This window comes from Acipenser ruthenus, chromosome 13 (genome assembly GCF_902713425.1).
Source record: "Acipenser ruthenus chromosome 13, fAciRut3.2 maternal haplotype, whole genome shotgun sequence".
In the NCBI taxonomy this organism is placed as follows: domain Eukaryota; kingdom Metazoa; phylum Chordata; class Actinopteri; order Acipenseriformes; family Acipenseridae; genus Acipenser; species Acipenser ruthenus.
The window spans coordinates 2,965,459-2,987,379 of NC_081201.1; the positions used below are offsets into that span (position 1 = coordinate 2,965,459).

Genomic DNA, 21,921 nt, shown 5'->3' on the forward strand with positions numbered 1-21,921 from the left:
AGGACTTGATAATTGCATGTCTAATTGTTATTATTCTTATTTTTTTGGCAGACGCCCTTACCCAGGACGACTTAGTCATCACAAGATATACACATTTCAATAAACAGTACAGCAAGAGCAAGTACAATATACAATAAGTTCAGTACCTAAATAAGAGCAAGTTTAACTGTTAGCAAGTACAAGAATGAGGCACATCAGAGCATCACAAGACACATTTCGAGATGTGTATTAGCAGTAACGTATTGGCAGAAACGCTGCATCATTCTATTAAGTAGCTGCATCTGTGTATGTAATGGTTTTATGACGTGTGCATGAGTGGCACAGTACAGAATAGCCTTTATTTATTTTTATTCCCCCCCCCCCCAACGGAGCAAGCTTGTGGCAAGGGGAGTATATAACAATATTCTTGAGTTACAGGGAAAATGACAACCATGCAAGATCTGTTAACAGAAGTATTCACAACGAACGCTCCCCAATTTCAGGTTCTGATAAGGTTTAGGGTTCGGATTAGGAATCCTTTTATACAGCTACTGTGACACACAGATGTACTGAATTTGGTGCCATCCCCCTGGGGTGTTTCTGATGCAATGGTTTCTGTGCAACACAGAGGGACAACAGGGCTCAGAGTCTGTGGCTGCACCCACAGGAAACCACCATGTATTTTAAATGTACAAAGAGGTATACATTTCGAAATATTTTTCTTTTACCTCTTCTTTTAAAGCAAAGAAACCCATCTTGGATCCAAATTAAAGCTGTGGAAAATGTCTGATCTTTCATTTTAGTAACCAGAAAAGAAAAATGTTGATGGGGAGTTGTTTCTGATTTGGTAATAACTTGGAAGGCTTTGTGACTGAAAATAAGTGACTTGATGTGGTTGAATAGAGAGAGAGCGGGGATGTGGGGCATGGGTGCTGAATAGAGGGACACAAAATAGTCTGCCAGGCCACACAATAGATTTATCTACAGCTGGACTCTCCCCCTCCCATAGTGTGCACACATACTTGAGAAACACATCCTAAGACGGTAGATTCCTAACTGATAATATGAATGTGTAATGCTGTTTAGTGCATGCAAAACAAATAAAATAATAATCTTTCTGGCACTTCTTTTTATTATGTAGTATTTTTTGCAGTGTTCTGACCCTGGTAATTTTGTTTTGGTCTAGTCTTTTCAAGTCCAGATCAGTGTCTCATTTTAAGAGCTCTTCTGAAACCCTTTTTTTTTTTTTTTTCTTGTTTTAATGTATTTATTTTCTTTTTAACCTTTTCTGGAGAACAAGCTGGTGCCATTAAAGGACACATCCAATAACAGCCATTTCAGTATTCTGGACGGATACAAGATCTCATGACTCCTGTTATCACAACGCTTCCTTCAGGCTGAATTTAATTAGACCTGAAACTGAACTCTGATATTTAATAATCAGCTATCAGTGCAGAGGGAACAGGCAAAGAACAGCTGTGACCCACAAAAAAATAAATAAAGAGGAAATCATGTTTAACGTCCCACTCTTAGCAAACAGTAAGAAAGTGTTCCGTTTTATGTGCCTCAAGGTAATGGGCTAACCAATCAATTGCTGGGCAGAGAGCTTTAAATACGAGTTTCACTGACTAATATAAAGCATGTCCTTTCATTCTACAGTAGCTCAAATATATCAGGTTTTGTAAAAATAAATCTGAACATGTGTCTAACAATCTCTTCCTGTTTACAGATATTATTGTATAATAGAGTAATGCGATTTGCTTTTTACAGTACTGTAATTGTGCTGTATTATTATTATTTATATTATTATTTCTTCTTCCAGTGTTGGTGACCTAGTCGTATACTTTGTCGGTACAGCATTAACACTCAGATACAGCTTTCAGGGATAAAGGCATTCAAATGTAAAAAAATGTATTTCTCTCATTCTTTTGATACTGACTTCAGTACTTATTGCCTAAGCTGACAGATGCCAAGTCTTTTGAAGAGGCTCTCCCCACTTTGTGTAAAGGCCTTATTTTGCGACAGAGTAAGATGCCACATCCCTTTCACAGTAGGTTGCTGCTTGTGCTCAATTGTACAGCAATTGTAGATACAGACTGTGCATGAGTTCACAGTCTGTATCTGCATTTCAAGCACGGCGATGGCTGGATTAAACACTTCAAGAGGTACAGAAGCGAGACTGAGCAATCAGCAAAATGAGGCGCCCCGAGCAGCGAAGTTAGTCAGTCTTCAACACTTTCAGCTAGAGAGTAGGAGTTCATCTTTTTAACAAGTTCCTGGTGCTCAGCTTCCGACGTAGAGAGGAAAACCTTTCCCCGATAAACTTTTTCAGCCACCTCTCCTCTTTAGGAGCCTCAAACGCTCTTGACTACAGTGGCCCTCTCTGTAAAGCTGCTGTAAGCGGGCAGAACGTCCACAAAAGCGTCCAGCCCGGAGACCTCGTCCTTGGAAGCCTCTCTCTAGGGTTGCGATGCAGGCCCACAGTCAAGCCACATACTCTTCAATGAGGTCCGTGGACAGGTGGGTCTCAACCACCCCCTCCTCCCTCTCCTGAGGCCTGCTGGGGCTGGATGAGGAGAAGGCCGCAGTGCTGGGTGGTCTATCGAGCTGCAGCTCTTGGCCGATGGAGAGTTCCTGGCTGTTTGTGTCGGGGCTCATCGGCTCCAAAGTGCCCGACAGAAGCTTGGAATTGTTCTCACAGGACACACCTCAGTCCGTCCTGAATAGGAGGTGGTCCTCAGAGGCTGCTCTGCCCATAGAATCATTGACCCCTCAGATGGAAGAGATGGCTCTTTCCCAGGTTTGTAGTTTCTAGAAGAGGACAGAGAACAATAACATCTGGGAGCTATACTGTAGTAACTTGTAATTTTTAATTGTGTTCTTTTGTGTTCTGTGTTATTCTCTGTGACTCTTGTGCTTGAGAAGTGTGGAAAAAAATAAACTAAGGTAGGGATGCTTCATTTCATGATTGGAGCTCCCTCTGCTGGTGACGACAGCACAATGAATATAATAAGGGTGTAGCCTTGTCTTTGTTTGCTTGCCTTAATCAACAGCTATATGTGTTTTGAAGTTTATGATAATTTGTATAGTTTTTCAATCTACTGTCAATTCCTGTCCCCAAACTGTGTTGGTGAGGTTCTTTACAGAAATAGTTGCATAATACTTTAATGATATTTACAATTAAAACAGAAAAATTACAGGAGTGCATTTTACTATGTTTGTTTTGTTATTATTAGCACACTTTGGCAGGAACTGTCTTGGTCCTGTTTTACAAACCACAGAGAGAAATAAACAGCGGGGTAATTTGCATATAGCTTAGCTTCGTTTTTTTATGGGTGTTGTGAGAGAGGGAGAGGGAAATAATTAGATTTTGCAGTCTGGCACGAGTAAAGCATATACTTGCAGAAAACAAAATCACCTGAATCCACACCTTCTAGTGCTCTACTAGAGTGAATCCAAGGGCTTACTGAACCTTCCTCAGACAGACTGGGCAGAGGACCATGGGCCGCAGAAATACTAGGTCCGGGCTTGTGCCTCTTTGCATGGCACAGCGCAGCCATCTGCAGTTCCTCATGCCAGCCAGGTGACCGACATCACAAAGGACCTTGGATCGGATACAAAGAAAGACACTCTGCTGCTTCAGCACACAGTTACTGTACATGAACTACCTAACAAGAGGCATGTGTGGTACTGAGAATGCAAACAGTAATACTTGAAACCTGGTGAGAATCAGCAGTGTATTCTCTAGCTGCACCCTCTTGAAAGGGGACACCAAAGTCAAACCAAGGGGATTTAGATTAGTCTTGCTAAGACTTTGCTGCAGTGCAAAGTTTGCACCAATGTTTTGTAAACGTGAGGGGAGGGAGGAGGAACTAGCAAGAATTATCAGGTGCACGGAAAATAACTTTTTTTTTTTTTTTAATTCACATCTTCAGCTGTTTGCTTTTGGTTTTTAAACAGTATCGTTTTTAAACAAAACTTGGTTAGCAACAAACATTCATGAGCAGAAACCTAGCAGAAACACAGGGCTAAGCGAAGTCTGCTGATCTTGGCCATTCTTATATCCTGTGAAATAAGTTACAAAGTACTGTAGCTCTAGAACTGTATCTCCACAAACGAGAGAGGCCTGATAATGCATACCCGTAATTCAGTGGCAGAGACACAAGTTAGTTACAATGGGCAATCCGCGTGAGTGGGGAATTATTATTATTATTATTATTTATTTCTTAGCAGACGCCCTTATCCAGGGCGACTTACAATTGTTACAAGATATCACATTATACATTATTTCACATTATACAGATATTACATTATTTTACATACAATTTCCCATTTTTACAGTTGGGTTTTTACTGGAGCAATCTAGGTAAAGTACCTTGCTCAAGGGTACAACAGCAGTGTCCCCCACTGGGGATTGAACCCACAACCCTCCGGTCAAGAGTCCAGAGCCCTAACCACTACTCCACACTGCTGCCCTAATAAATCCTCTATCTCCCTGAAACACACAATGCATTTTGTTTATACAACAGTCTGCTTTAAATGGTTTTCAAAGGCAGCTTAAATGTCCTCACAGCTCATCAAGAATGGTTCCAAAGAACAGTACAGTACTAACAGACTGGTCGATTGTTTACTGCCAGACAGTGAAGACAATGAAATACAGATATTCCAGCACTGTCAGCTGATTAATATTCACAGTGCTGTATGTATGTATATATATATATATATATATATATATATATATATATATATATATATATATATATATATATATATATGAAACTGGGGTTGATTTTCTACAGCAAGACCCCAGCCTTGGTTTTGGTGACACCATAAATCCTATAAATACAGCCCTATTGTCATAATGCATTAACACTTCTCGTTATAGCACATATCTTGTAGAACACAAAGTCTCTAAACTATTTCTCCCAAATACAGCGTTATAAGGGGAAGCACATATTCAATGTTTTTTGGCCGGAGCATTCGATCAATGCTTTCAAATTATTGGTGGCTGTCTCCTTTCTGAATTCTAGGTAGGTAGGCAGACAGGGTTGGTGGTAGTTGGTTCTTTCTTACAGATTCTCTCCTCTCACCTTGCAGCACTGCTATCTTGAGCTTCATGGCTCTGCTCATGCCTTGTACAGTATTTCTGTGAATGTCTTCTAGCAAATCTGGCAAAGCTGCACACTCCCACAACTACAAAAACAAACATAACATTCCGACAGTTTACTTAGGAGCGCACCCACTGCATCGTGGATCTCATCATCTCTCATGAACTAAGAGAGATTGAGAATTCCATGCATTGAGCTTTCCATGCATTGAGAATTCCATGCATTGAGCTTTCCATGCATTGAGCTTTCCATGCATTGAGAATTCCATGCATTGAGCTTTCCATGCATTGAGCTTTCCATGCATTGAGCGTTCCATGCAATGAGCGTTCCATGCAATGAGCGTTCCATGCATTGAGCTTTCCATGCATTGAGAACCCTTGTTTTCACTTTAAAAAGCAGTTTTAACAATATGTACAAACCACAATCAAAACAGCTAAAACTGGTTCCAAACCACAAACTTCTGCTAAAAGTGATGAGCTATACTTTTGATACCAAGTCACCCAACGCCTGCTAACACATCTCCAGTAAAGGGGGGGCACATCTGTTCATTGGTGGTAGGAGATTGCCACTCCTTCTAGGTGGAGTTTCACTCCCAGTGGGCAGCAAATATATTAATGCTTATAACAGGTATTGTGCTTTTCAGATGCCTTTGCTCAGCATTTTACACTTTAAAAGTATATATATATATATATATATATATATATATATATATATATATATATATATATATATATATATATATATATATATATAAAGAGTAAAATACTTTAGATACAATTGTCAGCCCATGTATGAAGTCAGTAATGGCCAGACTCCTTTCCTATATAACTACGTAGAAAGTACTTTGCTGTTCATGGTTTAAACTTTTAAACTTAAACAAATAAACAACGTTAATAATTTTTTATTCTTAAAAAAAAGATTATGTGGCTAGAGGTGAGTAAACTATAGTTAATAAAACGTATATATGTACAGTATTGAGTTTCCGACCCAGTGGACAAAACTTGGAAGGTTTCAGACTGACGTCATTGATTTGGATGGAAGAGAATGATGGTGCTGGGAAGAACTGTGTTATTGCTACAAATGCGCAATGAAAGACAAACAATAAGTGAATCGTGTAGCAGCTGTCTGTGTTACAGCATTGACTTTAGCTGCCCGTCACCCGTCTCAGTATTGCAAATAACTGCCACACTGCCTTTCTCCTACACATTCTAAAAGGAGCCGCGGATCAATTCTCCGTCACTTCAGAATAGGCCTATTAGTGGTAGCTGTAGCCTTTAGAGAGTAGCGAAAACACGGTAAAATGGTATAGTAATCCACTGTTGTAAGCATATACGTGTGGCTTGTGTGACTTAAAAAACAGTTGTGTAAGTCATGGTTCGCACGGGACTCAAAATGAGGTGTCCTGAGAGTTGGTCAAATGCAGAGGAAGTATTGTAACCTCCCAGACGTGGATTAGTTTCCATCAAATAAAGTCGGTAAATGCAAAATGAAATGCGTTGTTGTGGCTTGAGAAGACGCTTTTGTGATTGCTTTGTAAACAGTGAACCGGGTGTAAATAACTCATTTCGTACCTTAATTTCCAAAGGCTATAACCATTACGTCCCTTGCGTGATGTGTATTTCCATTCATACCTTCAAATGCACCGTTCAAAGCATGCATTGTTTATGCCTAATTGTTGCGTTTTACTTAACTGTAGAATCTCAGGACACATCGTACCAACTGTAATCTTAAATTATGGTTTATTGTAAAGGCTGGTATTGCTTTGAGAGTTAAATACACCGGAAATGCTGTATCAAATCTGACTTAACTCTGACATGGTCGACTCGCACTGGAGTAAAAAGACACAGGACGCCTAAATCAAGTTTTACAGCAGGTCCTGATGTCCTGTAAAGGAATCGGAGCACCCCTGATAAAATTATCTGGGATTAAAAGAAGTGGAGGGTTCGCACGTAAATCTCATCGATGTCAATATAAATTCAGAAACCACCTGTTTATGCGGTGATTTTTAGTCCCGTGCGAATCGGGCTTTAGAGACTATGCCACGAGTCAGTCACTGACTTCCCCATTCTGCACACAATGCATGCTAGTACTAGCTGTTGTTTCGGTTCTAGTTCCGCTTACCATACGAGAGTATGCGTGTGAGGAGAGAAGAAGGATGAGATCGGGGTTCAGTTTGCTGCCAATAGCGATTCTTCACCAAATCTCCACAGTATGTCACAAGTGTAGGGCAACTTTATGTTGGAGACTGTTCGGGGCGTAAGTATCATCACCCTACTGCTGTGTATGAGGAATGAACTCGGCCATTATTGGCAGGCTTTTTAATGACGTACATGCAACATTTTAATATATATATATATATATATATATATATTCATATATATATATATACATATATACATACTGAGGAGGTTGTAAATTGCCTTGTCTGGCGATTTCACACAAAGAATCTTATGGTTTGCGGACTTCTCAAACGCCAAGAGTTATATATTTTTTTACCTGGGCAGGTATAACAAATAATGATGTCGCTGCACCATGCTGATGATAATAGTAGTACTGTATAAAGCACTGGTACGCAACTGAAATTAATGAAAGGGCCGCATGTGTGGACCTAAACAGCCCTGAGGGCCACCAGACCAATACAGCCAAATTATAGAAACCGCCAATTAAAAAACAGAGATAAAGAAACAATCAGAAGTACATTCACGGACTAAATAGAAGCATTGTTACCATTTCTGTATTGAATAACAAGTACAATTATTGGTAATGCATGTGCAGTTCCAGTGTAAGACCATAGTTTCCAGCAGCGTTTTGAAGTCAGGCGTAAGGCAAGCATATCGTAGCTCAGCGGAGATTTCCAAGTCTGTTGCTAATTTTTCATTGCCCTCGCATCTTTTTGAAGCAGCTGGTGTGTTTGACTCTCCGAAAACCCTTTCCAGCACCTGTTGTCACAAATGTATCTATTTTAAACTATCTTTGCTATCGCTAACTCAAAACCTCTCTTCCCAATTTCACTGCAGTAAAAAGTACTGTATCGCACAAATTACTTACGAAGAACAACCATCTCCTAGCAACAGATCTTGCAGCAAACAGTAGTGAGACCTACCTGACTATTAAAACGCTTGGAGTGCTGTGAAGTATGGCAAAGTGACGGGAACCAGTCACTAACCAAATTTAAACAAACTAAGCATTCCAGTGAAACATTGGTCTGTGAAAGTTAGCCAGTTACTTTCAATAACTTAATTGCCGACTTGTCTGTACTACGGCAGCCATAGGTCAGTTTTTTATTTTTTATTTTTTAACTCACCTCTGAACCACAGCTAAATCGTTTTAAATCAACATGTAAGGTAGCTGTGAATTGTGTGAGCGGCTTCAATTAATGTGTTTCATTGCGGTGCCGATTCTACTAGGAGAGCATCATATTAAAACCGTGTTGTTTGACATTTTATATAGTAAACATTAGCTGTCAAAATAGTGCAATTCCGTCGTTATAGAGAATTTTGCAGTCACCCGCACTCTTTCGCGTTTAACCTTGTGGTTCAGTTTCTATTTATTTAATATGTCTTCCTGCTACAGTCCCGCACTGAGGCAGCTTCTAAATACACAGAGCATAAGAATATATCTAACTGGCTTAACTTGTCATGTTGACTGTAAATGTAAACAAACAAAAAAAATAAAAAAAACAGTATGTGTTTCTTCATAAGGCAATTAAGGACTAGTAATTTTGATGTCCAAATTGATGGGGAGGTTAATGAGGAAGTCTCAGAAGTTACATTTTTAAGAATTATTATTGAAATTTGATAGGCACATTAAAAAGGTTAGTAGGACAGTTAAAATGAACTTAGCAAATTTTAGACATATCAGTGATCATTTAACCACCAAAGCTGCTAAACTATTATCTTTACACATATATCATATGGTATTACCTCCTGGTCTCAAGCAAGCGAATCAGTGATTAAAACAATAGGTTCTCTTTATAAGCAAGCTCTAAAAATCTTGGATAAAAAACCTGCGAGATACCATCACCGTAACATTTTGATAAGTGCCAATTGCTGAGTTTTGATAATTATGTCAACGTTTCCTATGCGAAAATGGTACTTAAAACTGTGCATGGATTATGTACTCCGCCCTTAAAGGAATTCATGAAAAAGCTCTCTGAAGATACTAACAGGCTCACAAGGGAAGCTGTATGTGGGAATTGTAAAGTGGAAAGGCGTAGAACAGCATTTGCCCAAACAGCTCTCTCTATGAGAGGTACTTTATTCTGGAACACTTCCTTCAGAAAGTAAGGTTAAGGGATTTTAAAATATTCTGTAATAAACTTAAGGCATGGTTGAAACATAATCAATTATGCAATCATTCATGTACTTGAATTGTGTATATTGGATGTTTATATTCTATAAATTGCACTGTAACTTGATAAGCTGCTGATTGTTATGCACTTTTAATAGGTAATTTATGACTTTAATGTTGTATGTATTTTTAATCAAATATCCAATAAGAGTTTATTGTTATAGTTTAGAGTAGAAGTAATATGGAGATTTATTACAGTTGTCATCAATGTCTGCCCAGGGACTGTCAATGGAAATTAGCCTGCTGGCTACATTGAAAATGCAATGCATCTTGTGTCATGTAAGTGACACTTATGTTATAATTGTGCGTGTCCCTAATAAATGAAAAACAATAAATACAAATACATCGGACAAACACATCGAATCGCCAGGCTGTAAAGGTCTGATTGATGGAAACGATCCACACAGGAAGTAATTCCCGCCCCGGGACAGGTGTGCGCTTTTAGTAACTAGTTATCAAAACCATTCAATTCCTTTAGCGACCGATCACGCAATTCACGCTAACTTACATGTTCAATAAAATCAATTAATTTGCGGTTTTGAGAGGCGAGTTGAAAAACCTGACTGTTTTAAAGTGTGTTTTAATTATGGGGCCAGTTGGAAATCCTAGTCTGTAATATCATAGCCACACATACTGTTACTCACAGAGACAAACAGACGATTAAAAGAAACCCGATTTAATTTGCTTGAGTCCCGGTGCAGCCAGAGTTATCACAGTCCGCCTTCCGTTCATCGCGTGACACCTGCTGGCGCTCTAGTGTGCAGAGTGGGCAGGACAGGTAATCTACACTGCATATCGCAACGACCTCAACTTTACCCATAGCGTGTTGTGACCCCATGACAATATCATTTTAAATGATGGTATTTGCATATAAACTTTTTGTTGTGCAAACTTCTACTCTCTCCTGCTCATTAATTTGCATGTAGCTAATGTACTGTGCGTACTGTGTGTAATAGAAGTCACTTGTCTCACCAATGAAAAGAATGACAGCTTGGATACACTTAAGCATTTAAAATGTAAGTTTTGCATTAAAGTACTATAATATGTTTTGAAAATATTAATAATAGTAATAATAATAATTATTGTTGGGGATTGGATTCAGTTTTAAATAAAATAATTGCAATGTTATGGGATAAAAAGAGCATATAATCGCTTTAGGAGTTTTTTTTGTATTATAGTGAATTTTACCAATAGTTTCAACATCTTTACATTTATAAATACACACTAAAACAATAGGCAACTTTGCTTTTATTGTTCTGCTGTTTTGAGAAATATGTTTACTAATATAATTTAATTATTATTATTATTATTTATTTCTTAGCAGACACCCTTATCCAGGGCGACTTACAATTGTTACAACATATCACATTATACATTATTTCACATTATACAGATATCACATTATTTTTACATACAATTACCCATTTATACAGTTGGGTTTTTACTGGAGCAATCTAGGTAAAGTACCTTGCTCAAGGGTACAACAGCAGTGTCCCCCACTGGGGATTGAACCCACAACCCTCCGGTCAAGAGTCCACAGCCCTAACCACTACTCCACACTGCTTAGCAAAATATTGACACACTATACAATGTTTAAAAAATATATTGTGCAAACTATTTGATAATCTAGAATGCATTGGTTCTATGTCACATATATTAAAATTAAATATGCTGCAATGCTTCTGTAAGGAGGAAACCTTTAAAAAGTACAGTACAATATACTTAAACAGTTGTCATAATTGCCATCTAAAGTGTTTAAAGCAATGAATGTCAACAAAACTGTTGATTCTAACCAGAGGAAGTAAACCAAGCAAGTTTAAACATAACTTTTGCAGAGAGAGAGAAAAAAAGTAATAATCTTTAATGTTAAAAAGTATCTGTAAATAGATACATCACAGGCAAATCATAGGCTTTCCAGCAATCATATATATGTTTTTGTTGACAGGTGGTGCTTTCAAACAGTCATTCTTGTCCTCATTTGGAAATGGATGCTTGCTTCTTTCGAAAGGTATGGTACATTTGAACACCTGGATGCCTTTTATTAAAAATTGCTGGGTCAATTGCTGTGGTTACATCATCCAGAGGTAATTCATAATGCATGACAGCACACTGTTCGTTGTATACCTGCAATATACAGCATTGTGTATATATGGGTTCACAGTATACATCAATACATTGTTTTTGAAAATCAGTAATCTAGGATTTACAATGCTGGTCCATATTCAAGAAGTACAACAAGGACCAGCTAAATATGTAAATAAATCAAATACACTAGTTTTTCCCCCAGATCGGACCTGGCCCCAACCTCTGTGCTGGGACAGAGGGAGAACCCTCTGCTTGACACCTCCGGGCTACCCCGCTTTGCTCACATCTCGGCCGCGGATGTTCTGCCCGGAATCACCAAGGCAGCCGCGGAGCTTGAGAGGAGGCTGCAACGCTTTGAATACACCCTGGAGACGACCAGTAAGTTGACACTTGCCTACATCCTGAGCAATATAAGGCGATGCATCGAATTGGGTAATCATTTAGTTAACTGCAATTCGTATGCTTTATTGTTTGTTCAACACTTAAAAAAAGAAAATCGAAAACCAGCCCGCACTCTTCAAGAGCTTTTGCCTGTCGTTCTAGAGAACACACTGAGAACGTGGGCCTCCATGGAAGAACCCCTGGAGATCCTGAGGAGACCCTTTGACTACAGCTGGAGGGTGGTGTCCCATCTACAGAGTGTGAAGAGCTCCCCAGAGCTGAGGGCAGCTGTACAGCAGGTAGGGGGGGGGGGGGGGGGGGCACAGAGGCTTGTTAACCAGGGCGGAAAGGAGGAAGCAGCCTTGACAGTCAGCAACAAAACCACTGCCACCATGTCGCTATCTAAGTTGGGGCAGAGTATTAGAGGTTGACTTTTCAGTCTGCAAATGCACCTGCTGTAAAAACTGGGCCTAGCAAAGTGTAATTGTAATCTGACAGTTTGCTGGGAGTACCCCGAGGGTCTGAAACTGCAGTATAACTTGAATGTTTGATATTTTTTATTTTTACAGGCACAACCTATTCTCCTTGACATTTCCTCAAAGTTTGAGCAAAGTGTTTCCATTTATAACGCTTTTAAGGTGAGCCAAGAATGTAAATCTAATAACTGTAAGAATGTCCCTTAGACAGTTCAAAAAGGGAGTTTTATTGGCTTGTGAGTCAGGAATGGAATGTTGTTTTAGAGATCAAGTTGTGGCACATGTTCACAAAACAAAAGTTTATTAATCATCAGGTTATATTAACAAGTTCACAGCATGCATATGTTTGCTAAGTAGACTAGACTAGACTAGATTTTATAGTTGTACACTATGAAGCATTGAGCTCTTATATGATTACTGAAACTGTAATGTTTAAGAAAACTGAAATAACCTGAAGTGGAATACATGATGTGCCTTTAGAGAAAGAGCTACTAATTTTTCATCATTAGCACAGCTGTACTCTCCCTTTTTATTGTCAAAATGTATTTTAATATATTTCTATTTTCTGTTTTGTTTGGGCTTGGTTTTGTTTGCTTAACATGAAACTTGAGTAGACAGAGAAAATCATATCTGATCCATGTGTGTGTATATAAACTTACTCTTAAACCCTTAGGATCTTCGTTTGAATAAGAAGCTGGATGGAGCTCAGCACAGGATCGTTGAATCCAATCTATACATTATGAAAAATAGTGGTGTGGATCTAGAGGCAGAGAAGAGACATCGCTTTAATGAGATCAATCAACTGCTGGCAAACCTAACCACCAGGTTCAGGTTAGTAACTGTACCTTGATACAAGAAGGCATCGCCAAACCGCTTACTCATCCCTATAGGAGGCTTGGTGGTCCAGTGGTTAAAGAAAGGGGCTTCTTACCAGGAGATTCCAGGTTCAATCCCAGCTCTGCCACTCTCTCACTGTGTGTGACCTTGAGCAAGTCCCTTAACCTCCTTGTGCGCTGTCCTTCGAATGAGATGTGAAATCGAGGTGCTACTGTAAGTGACACTGCATCAGCTGTTGTGATGCATAGTTCACCCCCTAGTCTCTGTATTATTATTATTATTATTATTTATTTCTTAGCAGACGCCCTTATCCAGGGCAACTTACAATCGTAAGCAAAAACATTTCAAGCGTTACAATACAAGTAATACAATAAGAGCAAGAAATACAATAACTTTTGTTCAAGTAAAGTACAAGTTTGACAAACCACAATTCAATAATACAGCAGGTAATAGTGATAGTTACATCAGGATATGATTAAATAGTGATAGTTACATCAGGATGTGATTAAATAGTGATAGTTACATCAGGATGTGATTAAATACAAAGTATTTAAACTACAGGTTAAAAACTTGGCAGATTACAGTATTCTGAAGTACAGGATTAAATGCAGTAAAATAGGGGCTGATAAGAGCAAAATAAAGCACATTTACATGAAGGGTGATAGTGTCCCAGGATACAAACAGAGGAGTTCTACAGGTGCTCTTTGAAGAGGTGAGTCTTAAGGAGGCGCCGGAATGTGGTCAGGGACTGGGCAGTCCTGACATCTGTAGGAAGGTCATTCCACCACTGCGGAGCAAGGGTGGAGAAGGAGCGGGCTTTGGAGGCAGGGGAGCGTAGCGGTGGTAGAGCTAGTCTTCTAGTGCAGGCGGAGCGGAGAGGTCGAGTGGGGGGTGTAGGGAGAGATGAGGGTCTGGAGGTAGCTGGGTGCAGACTGGTCAAGGCATCTGTAGGCTAGTACAAGAGTCTTGAACTGGATGCGAGCGGTGATCGGGAGCCAGTGGAGCGAGCGGAGTAGTGGAGTAGCGTGGGCGAAGCAAGGCAGAGAGAACACCAGGCGGGCAGCAGAGTTCTGGATGAGCTGGATCGGACGGGTGGCGGACGCTCTGTAGATCACTTTGAATAAAAGCGTCTGCAAATAACTAAATAATATTTTCCTAAATAATATTTTCACTCTTCTCCTAACCTATCTGTTAGGAACAACGTGCTAGACACCACCTCAGGCTTCTCCATCGTACTGACTGACAAGAGCAGTGTGGAGGGGCTGCCAGAAATGTCCCGCCAGCTGCTGGCAAGTGCTGCTGTGTCTGGCACTGGTGAAAGGTAGGAATGAGTAATGCACTTCTCAGGGGGCTAGGTGGCACAGTAGGTTCATTTCACGATGTAAGAAAGGCTGTGGCAGGTAAAAGATATACCATTTATTTATGTATATTGTATAGGTTATATGGATTTTACCAAACCTAAATGTGATATTTTGGAAATAGTATCTTCTGAGGGGGGAAGTCTGCAAGCCTGCTTTCAAGACAGATTGCCATCTCTTCCTAAACAAAAAGACCCCCACCATGGTCTTAGCTTCAAAGAGACATCCAGGTGTGAGCAAGCTTTGTTTTATTGTTTTGAATAAACAAAAATGGTCTGCTTGACCAGCCCCGACCCCAAGAATGGCCCCTGGAAGGTGGGTCTGGACCTGCCCAGCTATGAACCTGTGATGATGTACAGCAGCAACAGGAAACTCCGTGAGCAGCTCTATAGAGCCAGGGCTGGCAGGGCATGCTCCGGACAGCATGACAACATCGCTGTCATTGAGGAGATCAGAAAACTCAGGTAGGACCCCTGTAGTGACTGGGTGTTTGGAAGGGGGTAGATTCCCTACCATAATACCAGTGTGCATGATTTTATTACACTCCCTTACCGACTCCTGCAGTCTGTGAATATCTCCCGTCAATTGCACTGTATTTGCATTGCTGTCTTACTTTACTCAAATATATCCAAACCTGCACTCTTATTGGCAGTGAATAGCACAGACCAGTGCAGTATACCATGATAAAAGCATTGTACAATGTTGAATAGTATCTTGTCAAAGGTTGTAGAATTTGGTTAGAAAATGACTACATTATGGTAAATGGGGCAGGGGTGGCCAACCCTGGTCCTGGAGAGCCACAATCCAGCAAGTTTTATAGGTGACCCTTAATCGTCAATTTAATTTTGACTAGTTAAGTAGTAATTTGTTCAATTAAGTAATTTTGAGAGAATTTGGAACATAAACCTGAACACCCTGCAGCTTTCATGGACCAGAGCTGACCACTCCTGATTTAATGGAACAAATTAACTTGCTAAATTACATTCTTCAGAAATTGCCGATTTAAGGTTCACCTGCTGGATTGTGGCTCTCCAGGAGCAGTGTTGGCCACCCCTGGCTTAGGGGCTTGTCATCTTGCAGTGTAACCTGTGTTGTTTTCTTTTCATTAGTAAATGACATGGAAATGCAAGTGTGGTTGAATGTGTGCCCTTATATCTTCAGACAGGAGAAAGCTGTGATATTGGGCTATAAGAGCTATGCAGAGTTCTCGCTGAGTGCAAATATGGCAAAGAATGTGTACGCAGTGTGGGGCATGCTTGATTCCCTTCATAACAAGACCTATCCAGGTGAGAAGAGGTTGACTGGACTTTTGCATATTTGGCATTCACTGGCCTGGCCTTGCATGTACTTGTAGCATAATTAATGCCACCCACAGCAGTTAGTAAGGGGGCTGGTCTTACCTGAGCAGGTAATGTTTCTGGTGCCTTCTCTCGGTAGTCATGTGGGTTTGGTTCTGTTTTAAAGTGGCTTTGAAGGAGGTTGCGTTTTTGACGGATTTTGCTAGCAGAAGTGGTCATCAAGGGAAACTAGAAAAGTGGGATACTGCCTACTGGACACAGAAACACATGAAGACACTGTTTAGGTATGGAGACAAAATAGTTTTTTTTTAACTTCTCTCAATACAAATTGATCCAGATTTTCTCATCTTTGTGAATATATATATATATATATATATATATATATATATATATATATATATATATATATATATATATATATAGGTGAAATGTATATATAATATACATTTCACCTTTAGTAAGAGTCTGTGTCTTTTTTCAGTATTTCAGACGAAGAATTTAGACCTTACTTTCCTCTGGAACGGTATGTTTTTTTTGTTGTTGTCTGGTAACAGTGTTTCATTGTAGTCTCAGTTCTGGCACTGTAGCACAACTAAAAATAGCTTACATTAAAAATGCATTCATTCAAGATTACCTCCATTTCTATCCCCAAGGAATGACAAATATAGATTACCTTGTCATTCAGAACACATAAGAGCAAACAAAAATATGGGGGGGGGGGCGAGCTGATTTTCCTAAATGGAATGCCAAAGAACTCACAAAGACTGGAGTCTTGTCTTTTCCTCTGTAATCTTGATGTAGCTCAGCATGCAACACTCACAGTTGAAGATTGTATTGGTGTTATTGCCATTTTAGAATTAACAGAATGATTTCTTTGTTAAACGTCAAAGTGAAGCTTTACTCTAACCCCTTCTTTTAAGAGTTTAAACTTTCCTGTCATATAATGTATTGGACATGATTTAAAATAAGTGTTCATAATGAACTGAGAGATTTAAGGGTCTGATATGAACTGTAGATGTGGTGATTATGAATAGTAATTTACATTCTAACCATAATTCAGAGGGAAAGCATGTATTGGTTCATTATTGCTACACAACATAATTACTTATTACTGTTCAAAAGTATTACCAAATGTATACATTCCAATCTGTTTGGTAAAGTACACCATTCACAACTTCCATTTTCATTCTCCTTTATCGTGTTTCAATGCAGTGTTCTTGCTGGCCTGTTTAATTTGAGTTCGGACCTGTTTGGGATAAAGATTCGTCCGGCGGACGGTGCAGCAGAGGTTTGGGACAATGCAGTGCGCTTCTTTAATGTCTACAATGAGAAAGGTGAGAGCTGTAAACTTTAAACTTCCCTAAGGTTTATAATTCTCCAGTAATTTCAATTGAATGTGTGCTGGGCCTGGGAGTGTCAAGTTTAAACATGCACATTCTGAAACGCTTAAACCCAATAAATTCATGTTGCTCATTTCCATTGTTCCGTGATCAGTTGATTTAAGTACATTCTGTATTACTTGCTAAGTAAGGATCACTGTTTTATCAACGTAAAGCTACATTTTTTAGCTAAATTTTAGCTTTACTTTTTCATTGCGTTGGATTACTAGATTGTGCTTCTTGGTGAATTTGGCACACTCAATAAAGTGTTAATCGTACAGTTTAGTGCTGTTCGGTGTATTATGTCTTGCAATTTTCCTTCAGAGATCCACATTGCCTCCTTTTTCTTGGACCCTTATTCCCGCCCGAAGGAGAAGCAGACTGGTGCCTGGATGGATAATTTCCTTTGTAAGTTTACTGCAGTCTTGTTTATAAATCTGTTGATTTCTTTGGGGTTACAAAAAGTAATTCTGAATCCATTTGAAAATACCCACTTGTAAAACTGTGCACGTGTTATAACTGCGTATAATCTGCCTTTCTCTAGCCAGGAGCTCTCTGCTCCATCAACTCCCTGTTGCGTTTGTTATTTGTAACCAAATCCCACCTATTGGCTCCACCCCTTCTCTGATGTCATTTTATGAGGTCAGCACCCTGTTTCATGAGGTAAAAAAAGCATTATTAAAGAATAGAGACTCGTATCAAAATCGACCACAATTATTTGCTTTGCTTTATCATACTTTTGTAAGCGTATTTTAAATAAAATAGTGATCAAAGGTAAAGATAAATGGCCTGAAAGCTAAAATACCCCTCAAGCTTTGAGTACACTTTTTAAATCACAGTTAAAGATGTAATAATACAGCCAAATAACCCATTTATATATTGAAACTTATCAATGTAGATGCATGAAAAAAGTCAGAAAGATGACCAGGCAAATGCAGTTTGTATGTTTTCACCGTCTGTAATAAAGCTCCTTTCTTTCCAGTTTGGCCATGCTTTGCAACACATGCTGTCTACCGTGCCTTACAATGGAGCCTCTGGCATCAATAACATTGAGTGGGATGCCGTAGAGTTTCCTTCCCAGTTTATGTCAAACTGGGTCTATGACAGACGCACCATTGCTGCAATCAGTGGGCACTACCAAACAGGAGAGCCACTGCCACAAGCCATGCTCGAAAATAAAATTAAAGGTATGGACACACCTGCATTGTGTTCGATTAGTACTCTCTGAAGACAGAGCTGCTTCAATCATGTTCTGAATTGCATTTTCTGGGAGGTAGTCTGGGAATCAAAATAAAGGTCAGACTTCGTATGCAAAGCGACACAACACGAGACACACTGTATGCTCAAAGCAGATGTCCCAAACACTTGAAAAAGGGGATCTCTGCTCGGTAAAACTTTACGCATGTAAAGTAATAACAACCCCTTATTAAGAAATGGTCTGTTACCGGTTAAAAAATGAAAGTTTAATTAAAAGAAATAAACAGACAAGCTAAAGTGTAATATGTACATTTGTAATGTTGTAATGTGTAGCTCTGTACTGAATTGGGATCATTCCTTTGCTTTTAGCTCGCTATTACATGAAAGGTACTGACATGCTGACTCAGCTGCACCTGGCTGCTTTGGACCTGACACTGCACAGCAGGTAAATCTGTGTTTGTTCTACTGTGTAAAGCAGAGTTCTGTGTTTTGGTTGCAGTACCTACGTGTGTGTGTGTGTGTGTGTGTGTGTGTGCGCAAGTGCATTCATGTCATTTATTTTTTTTATTACAGCACAGATCCCTTGGAAATCATTAAGAAAAAAGTATCTGATAAGTTTACTGTAACAAAACCAATGAAGGTATGCACCTGCAAATGACCCCCATGTTTTATTACACCATTGCTTCTGGATTTATTGAGCAGTGTTGATAGACCCTTCTTTCTTATTTTATCTGAAACTGTTTAATGCTTTATAAGTACTGTATCTGAGAATATTGTTAATTTTTTATGTTAATATTGAACATATTTACTTCATTCATGTAAGGCATACAATGTGTATCTATCTTTTATCATTATAGAGTGTAACATGTTGTAATATGAAGTTCATTTTGCTTGTTGATCTTCCTTTTCCTGTTCAGGGGGACTGTTTTCCCTCCACATTTCTCCACATATTTGGTGGAGACAGCTACGCAGCCGGTTATTACTCTTATAAATGGGCTGAAGTCCTTGCTCAGGATGCATTTGGAGCCTTTGAGGAAGTTGGATTGCAGAACAAAGAGAAGATCAGAAAGGTTGGACGCAGGTAAAGGATGCGCAGTTCTTCTAAATGAAATTATAAAGTGTTATTAGGTGAGCCACTGACATAACTGACTTAAAAGTATAATATTTCTGCTAATCATTTTGACACGAAGCCCATTTCCCCTGCCGCATATTAAAATTCACTTCCTGTGTTAAAGATAAAAGGACCCCACTGGATCCTTACACTCATGTAGTAAACTATGTGCAGTAATATGAGGATATATGGCCTGTAACATAGGAAGTGAATGGTGAGGGTACTTCCATCAATCTTGTAGCAGGACAGGCTCAACTTAATGAAGGGATGTGCATTTATAAATGCAGTGACAACTGTTGTTAATGTAAGCGTGATGTTGCTGCACATGATTGAACAGCAAGCTTTGAATGAACTGTGCTTTGTTGTGTTGCAGGTTCAGAGACACAGTGCTGAGTCTCGGAGGTGGAACTTCACCACTGGAAGTGTTCCGCATGTTCCGGGGACGGAACCCCTCCTACACTGCACTTCTCAAGAGTTACGGTCTGGCATAATGGAAATCATTGCAAAAAGATGAAAACCAAAAGAACAACAAAAAAACAAAGTTTCTACCTACACATATTGTATAGCTGTAAAATGGCTGCTTACGTTATCATAATACCCGTTAAATCAATTAAACCCTAACATTACCCCTGGAGAAGAATGTGTTCCTATAGTCCTTAGATGGTGGTTTTCATGCAGATATTGATAACCAAAAATACAGTGTAAGATGCATTTATTTTCTGTTTTATAAATTAATATTTCCAGTTACTAAAAAGGGATTTTTTACATTCACATGTTGGATTTTCATTTTAATATCATATATATTGCAAAACAGTTTTTCATAGTTACATTTAATCAGTCTACAGTGTTGTCATCTGTGGTCTCAGTTGCAGCCAGAATATCTTGCAGGAGGGAGCGAGAATATATATATGCCCAGATATTCAAAGCGATGCGCAATCCCCTCGCAAAATTTGTGCATCGCAAAAAATTGTGCTTTTGCACAAATATTTATACTTTCCAACACAGCCCAAAACAAAGTCGGAAAATTGCAATTTTTTGCTTAATTCGCAAATGTGTTTGTGCCTTGCAAAACCACCAGCGCATTCAATACCAATATAGCAGAAATGCACAAGAGCTACGTGTGAATGCACAGAATTGGAATATGACAATGGACTGTTTACAATACCCTGCCAAGCAGAGTATAAACCAATATTTCTCAGACGAGTCTACACTCAAATGTAACCTGCACATGGAATGCAGAATCAAAACTCAACACACATCAGTAGCATTGGCACCCCCAAAGTTGCATGCCCACCCCCACAAATATATACATAAGCTACTAAAAGGAGAAATGAAACAATGGACCACAGGACAGTGTAGGCTCTTAAATAAAACTGGCTGAATGGGCAGTGGAATAAGAAAGGAGCACCTTTCATACATTAACTTGACATTTAAAACGTTGTCAAAATTTACCTATACAATAATCAGTAGTCTAGCCTATTACTGTATAAGCAGTGTCTTTGATATTGAAATCTATATGAATGCAAGGTAAGGAGGTGCAAACTGTTACTTGATCGATCTAGGGTTGATATACTGCTGTATGTGTCTATTAAAGTAAAGCATTCCTGCATCATACAGGTAGTTGTTTAGTATCTGCCGGCTCAGTCTATCTTACATACAGGATGCTTTTCTGGATAGCTCATCTTCAATAAATGACTTCTTGCAAACAAATTCATCCAGCAAGCCTAGGAACAAAAAATAAAACCAGATAAAAACTGAACACAACATATATCCAGTGCAACATATTAACCAAAACATTTACAGTTACTCTCGTTCTTTCTTCTTTTTTTGGGGGGGGTGGGGGGGTTACTTGGATTTTGAGGCTGTTGGTCAGTGGCTTTTAGAATATAATCCATTGGGTGAAGGACCACACTTGATTCCTAAGCTTTCTGGACTGAAAAATAAAGTACATATACATATATTTAGGACCATCTCATACAATGAACACACTTAGAAATAGTTCAATAAAACTTAGGTTTGCTGTAACAGTACTTACCAGTTCTCAAGTTTCAGAATCCCAGATGCCAATGGAATAGCAAGTGTTGGAGTCAGGGAACCTAGGCCGAGGCACATCACAGTAACTATCTTGGAGTTTGCACTGTGTCCAACCCTTACCATGTTAAAAGGTGAACTGCATGGCAGGCCAGTTCTGAAGCATACTCCATAGCCCATGGATTCAACCACACTCCAGCCAGGAGTCCGTTCTCAACATGCTGTGCCTCTAAAATATATTACTCAAAAAATGAGTACCTGTTTAACCCCTTACTAACCGGAGGGTCTAGAACTAAAGAATTATGCATTACCAAGTGATATACTATAGTTA

General features: G+C 39.2%; 1 protein-coding gene and 1 long non-coding RNA gene across 5 annotated transcripts; one reads left to right on the plus strand and one right to left on the minus strand.

The window, feature by feature from the left end:
- Positions 1 to 117: 117 nt before the first annotated feature.
- LOC131740180 (uncharacterized) lies at positions 118 to 8,301 on the minus strand. 2 transcript variants are annotated; one of them, XR_009330808.1, is made up of 3 exons: positions 8,191 to 8,301; positions 3,398 to 3,583; positions 118 to 2,790 (listed from the first exon to the last, which is right to left on the minus strand). It is a non-coding gene; the product is annotated as an uncharacterized LOC131740180 (long non-coding RNA). The 2 variants fall into 2 exon arrangements; XR_009330807.1 differs by lacking the exon at positions 8,191 to 8,301 and adding an exon at positions 7,209 to 7,310.
- Positions 6,890 to 21,171, plus strand: LOC117417804 (uncharacterized). 3 transcript variants are annotated; one of them, XM_034030133.3, is made up of 19 exons: positions 6,890 to 7,343; positions 11,383 to 11,445; positions 11,725 to 11,900; positions 12,066 to 12,202; positions 12,473 to 12,541; positions 13,053 to 13,210; positions 14,412 to 14,537; positions 14,862 to 15,038; positions 15,736 to 15,860; positions 16,039 to 16,156; positions 16,354 to 16,395; positions 17,085 to 17,206; positions 17,576 to 17,659; positions 17,796 to 17,893; positions 18,234 to 18,438; positions 18,818 to 18,893; positions 19,022 to 19,088; positions 19,366 to 19,529; positions 19,933 to 21,171. In XM_034030133.3, the coding sequence occupies exons 1-19, from the start codon at positions 7,168 to 7,170 to the stop codon at positions 20,048 to 20,050; spliced, it is 2,301 nt and encodes a 766-aa protein (XP_033886024.2). In that variant the 5' UTR covers positions 6,890 to 7,167; the 3' UTR covers positions 20,051 to 21,171. The 3 variants fall into 3 exon arrangements, with proteins under 3 accessions (XP_033886024.2, XP_033886023.2, XP_058891431.1); XM_034030132.3 differs by having other exon boundaries at positions 6,891 to 7,343; positions 17,796 to 17,914; XM_059035448.1 differs by lacking the exon at positions 6,890 to 7,343 and adding an exon at positions 7,585 to 10,453 and having other exon boundaries at positions 17,796 to 17,914.
- The last annotated feature ends 750 nt before the right edge of the window (positions 21,172 to 21,921 follow it).

Excerpts from the sequence above, each read along its gene's own strand:
- LOC117417804 (XM_034030132.3), top strand. The coding sequence starts at position 7,168 with ATGCTAGTACTAGCTGTTGTTTCGGTTCTAGTTCCGCTTACCATACGA. Across the intron at positions 16,157-16,353 it reads CACATGAAGACACTGTTTAG|TATTTCAGACGAAGAATTTA; the intron begins GTATGGAGACAA and ends GTCTTTTTTCAG. Across the intron at positions 17,207-17,575 it reads TAATGTCTACAATGAGAAAG|AGATCCACATTGCCTCCTTT; the intron begins GTGAGAGCTGTA and ends ATTTTCCTTCAG.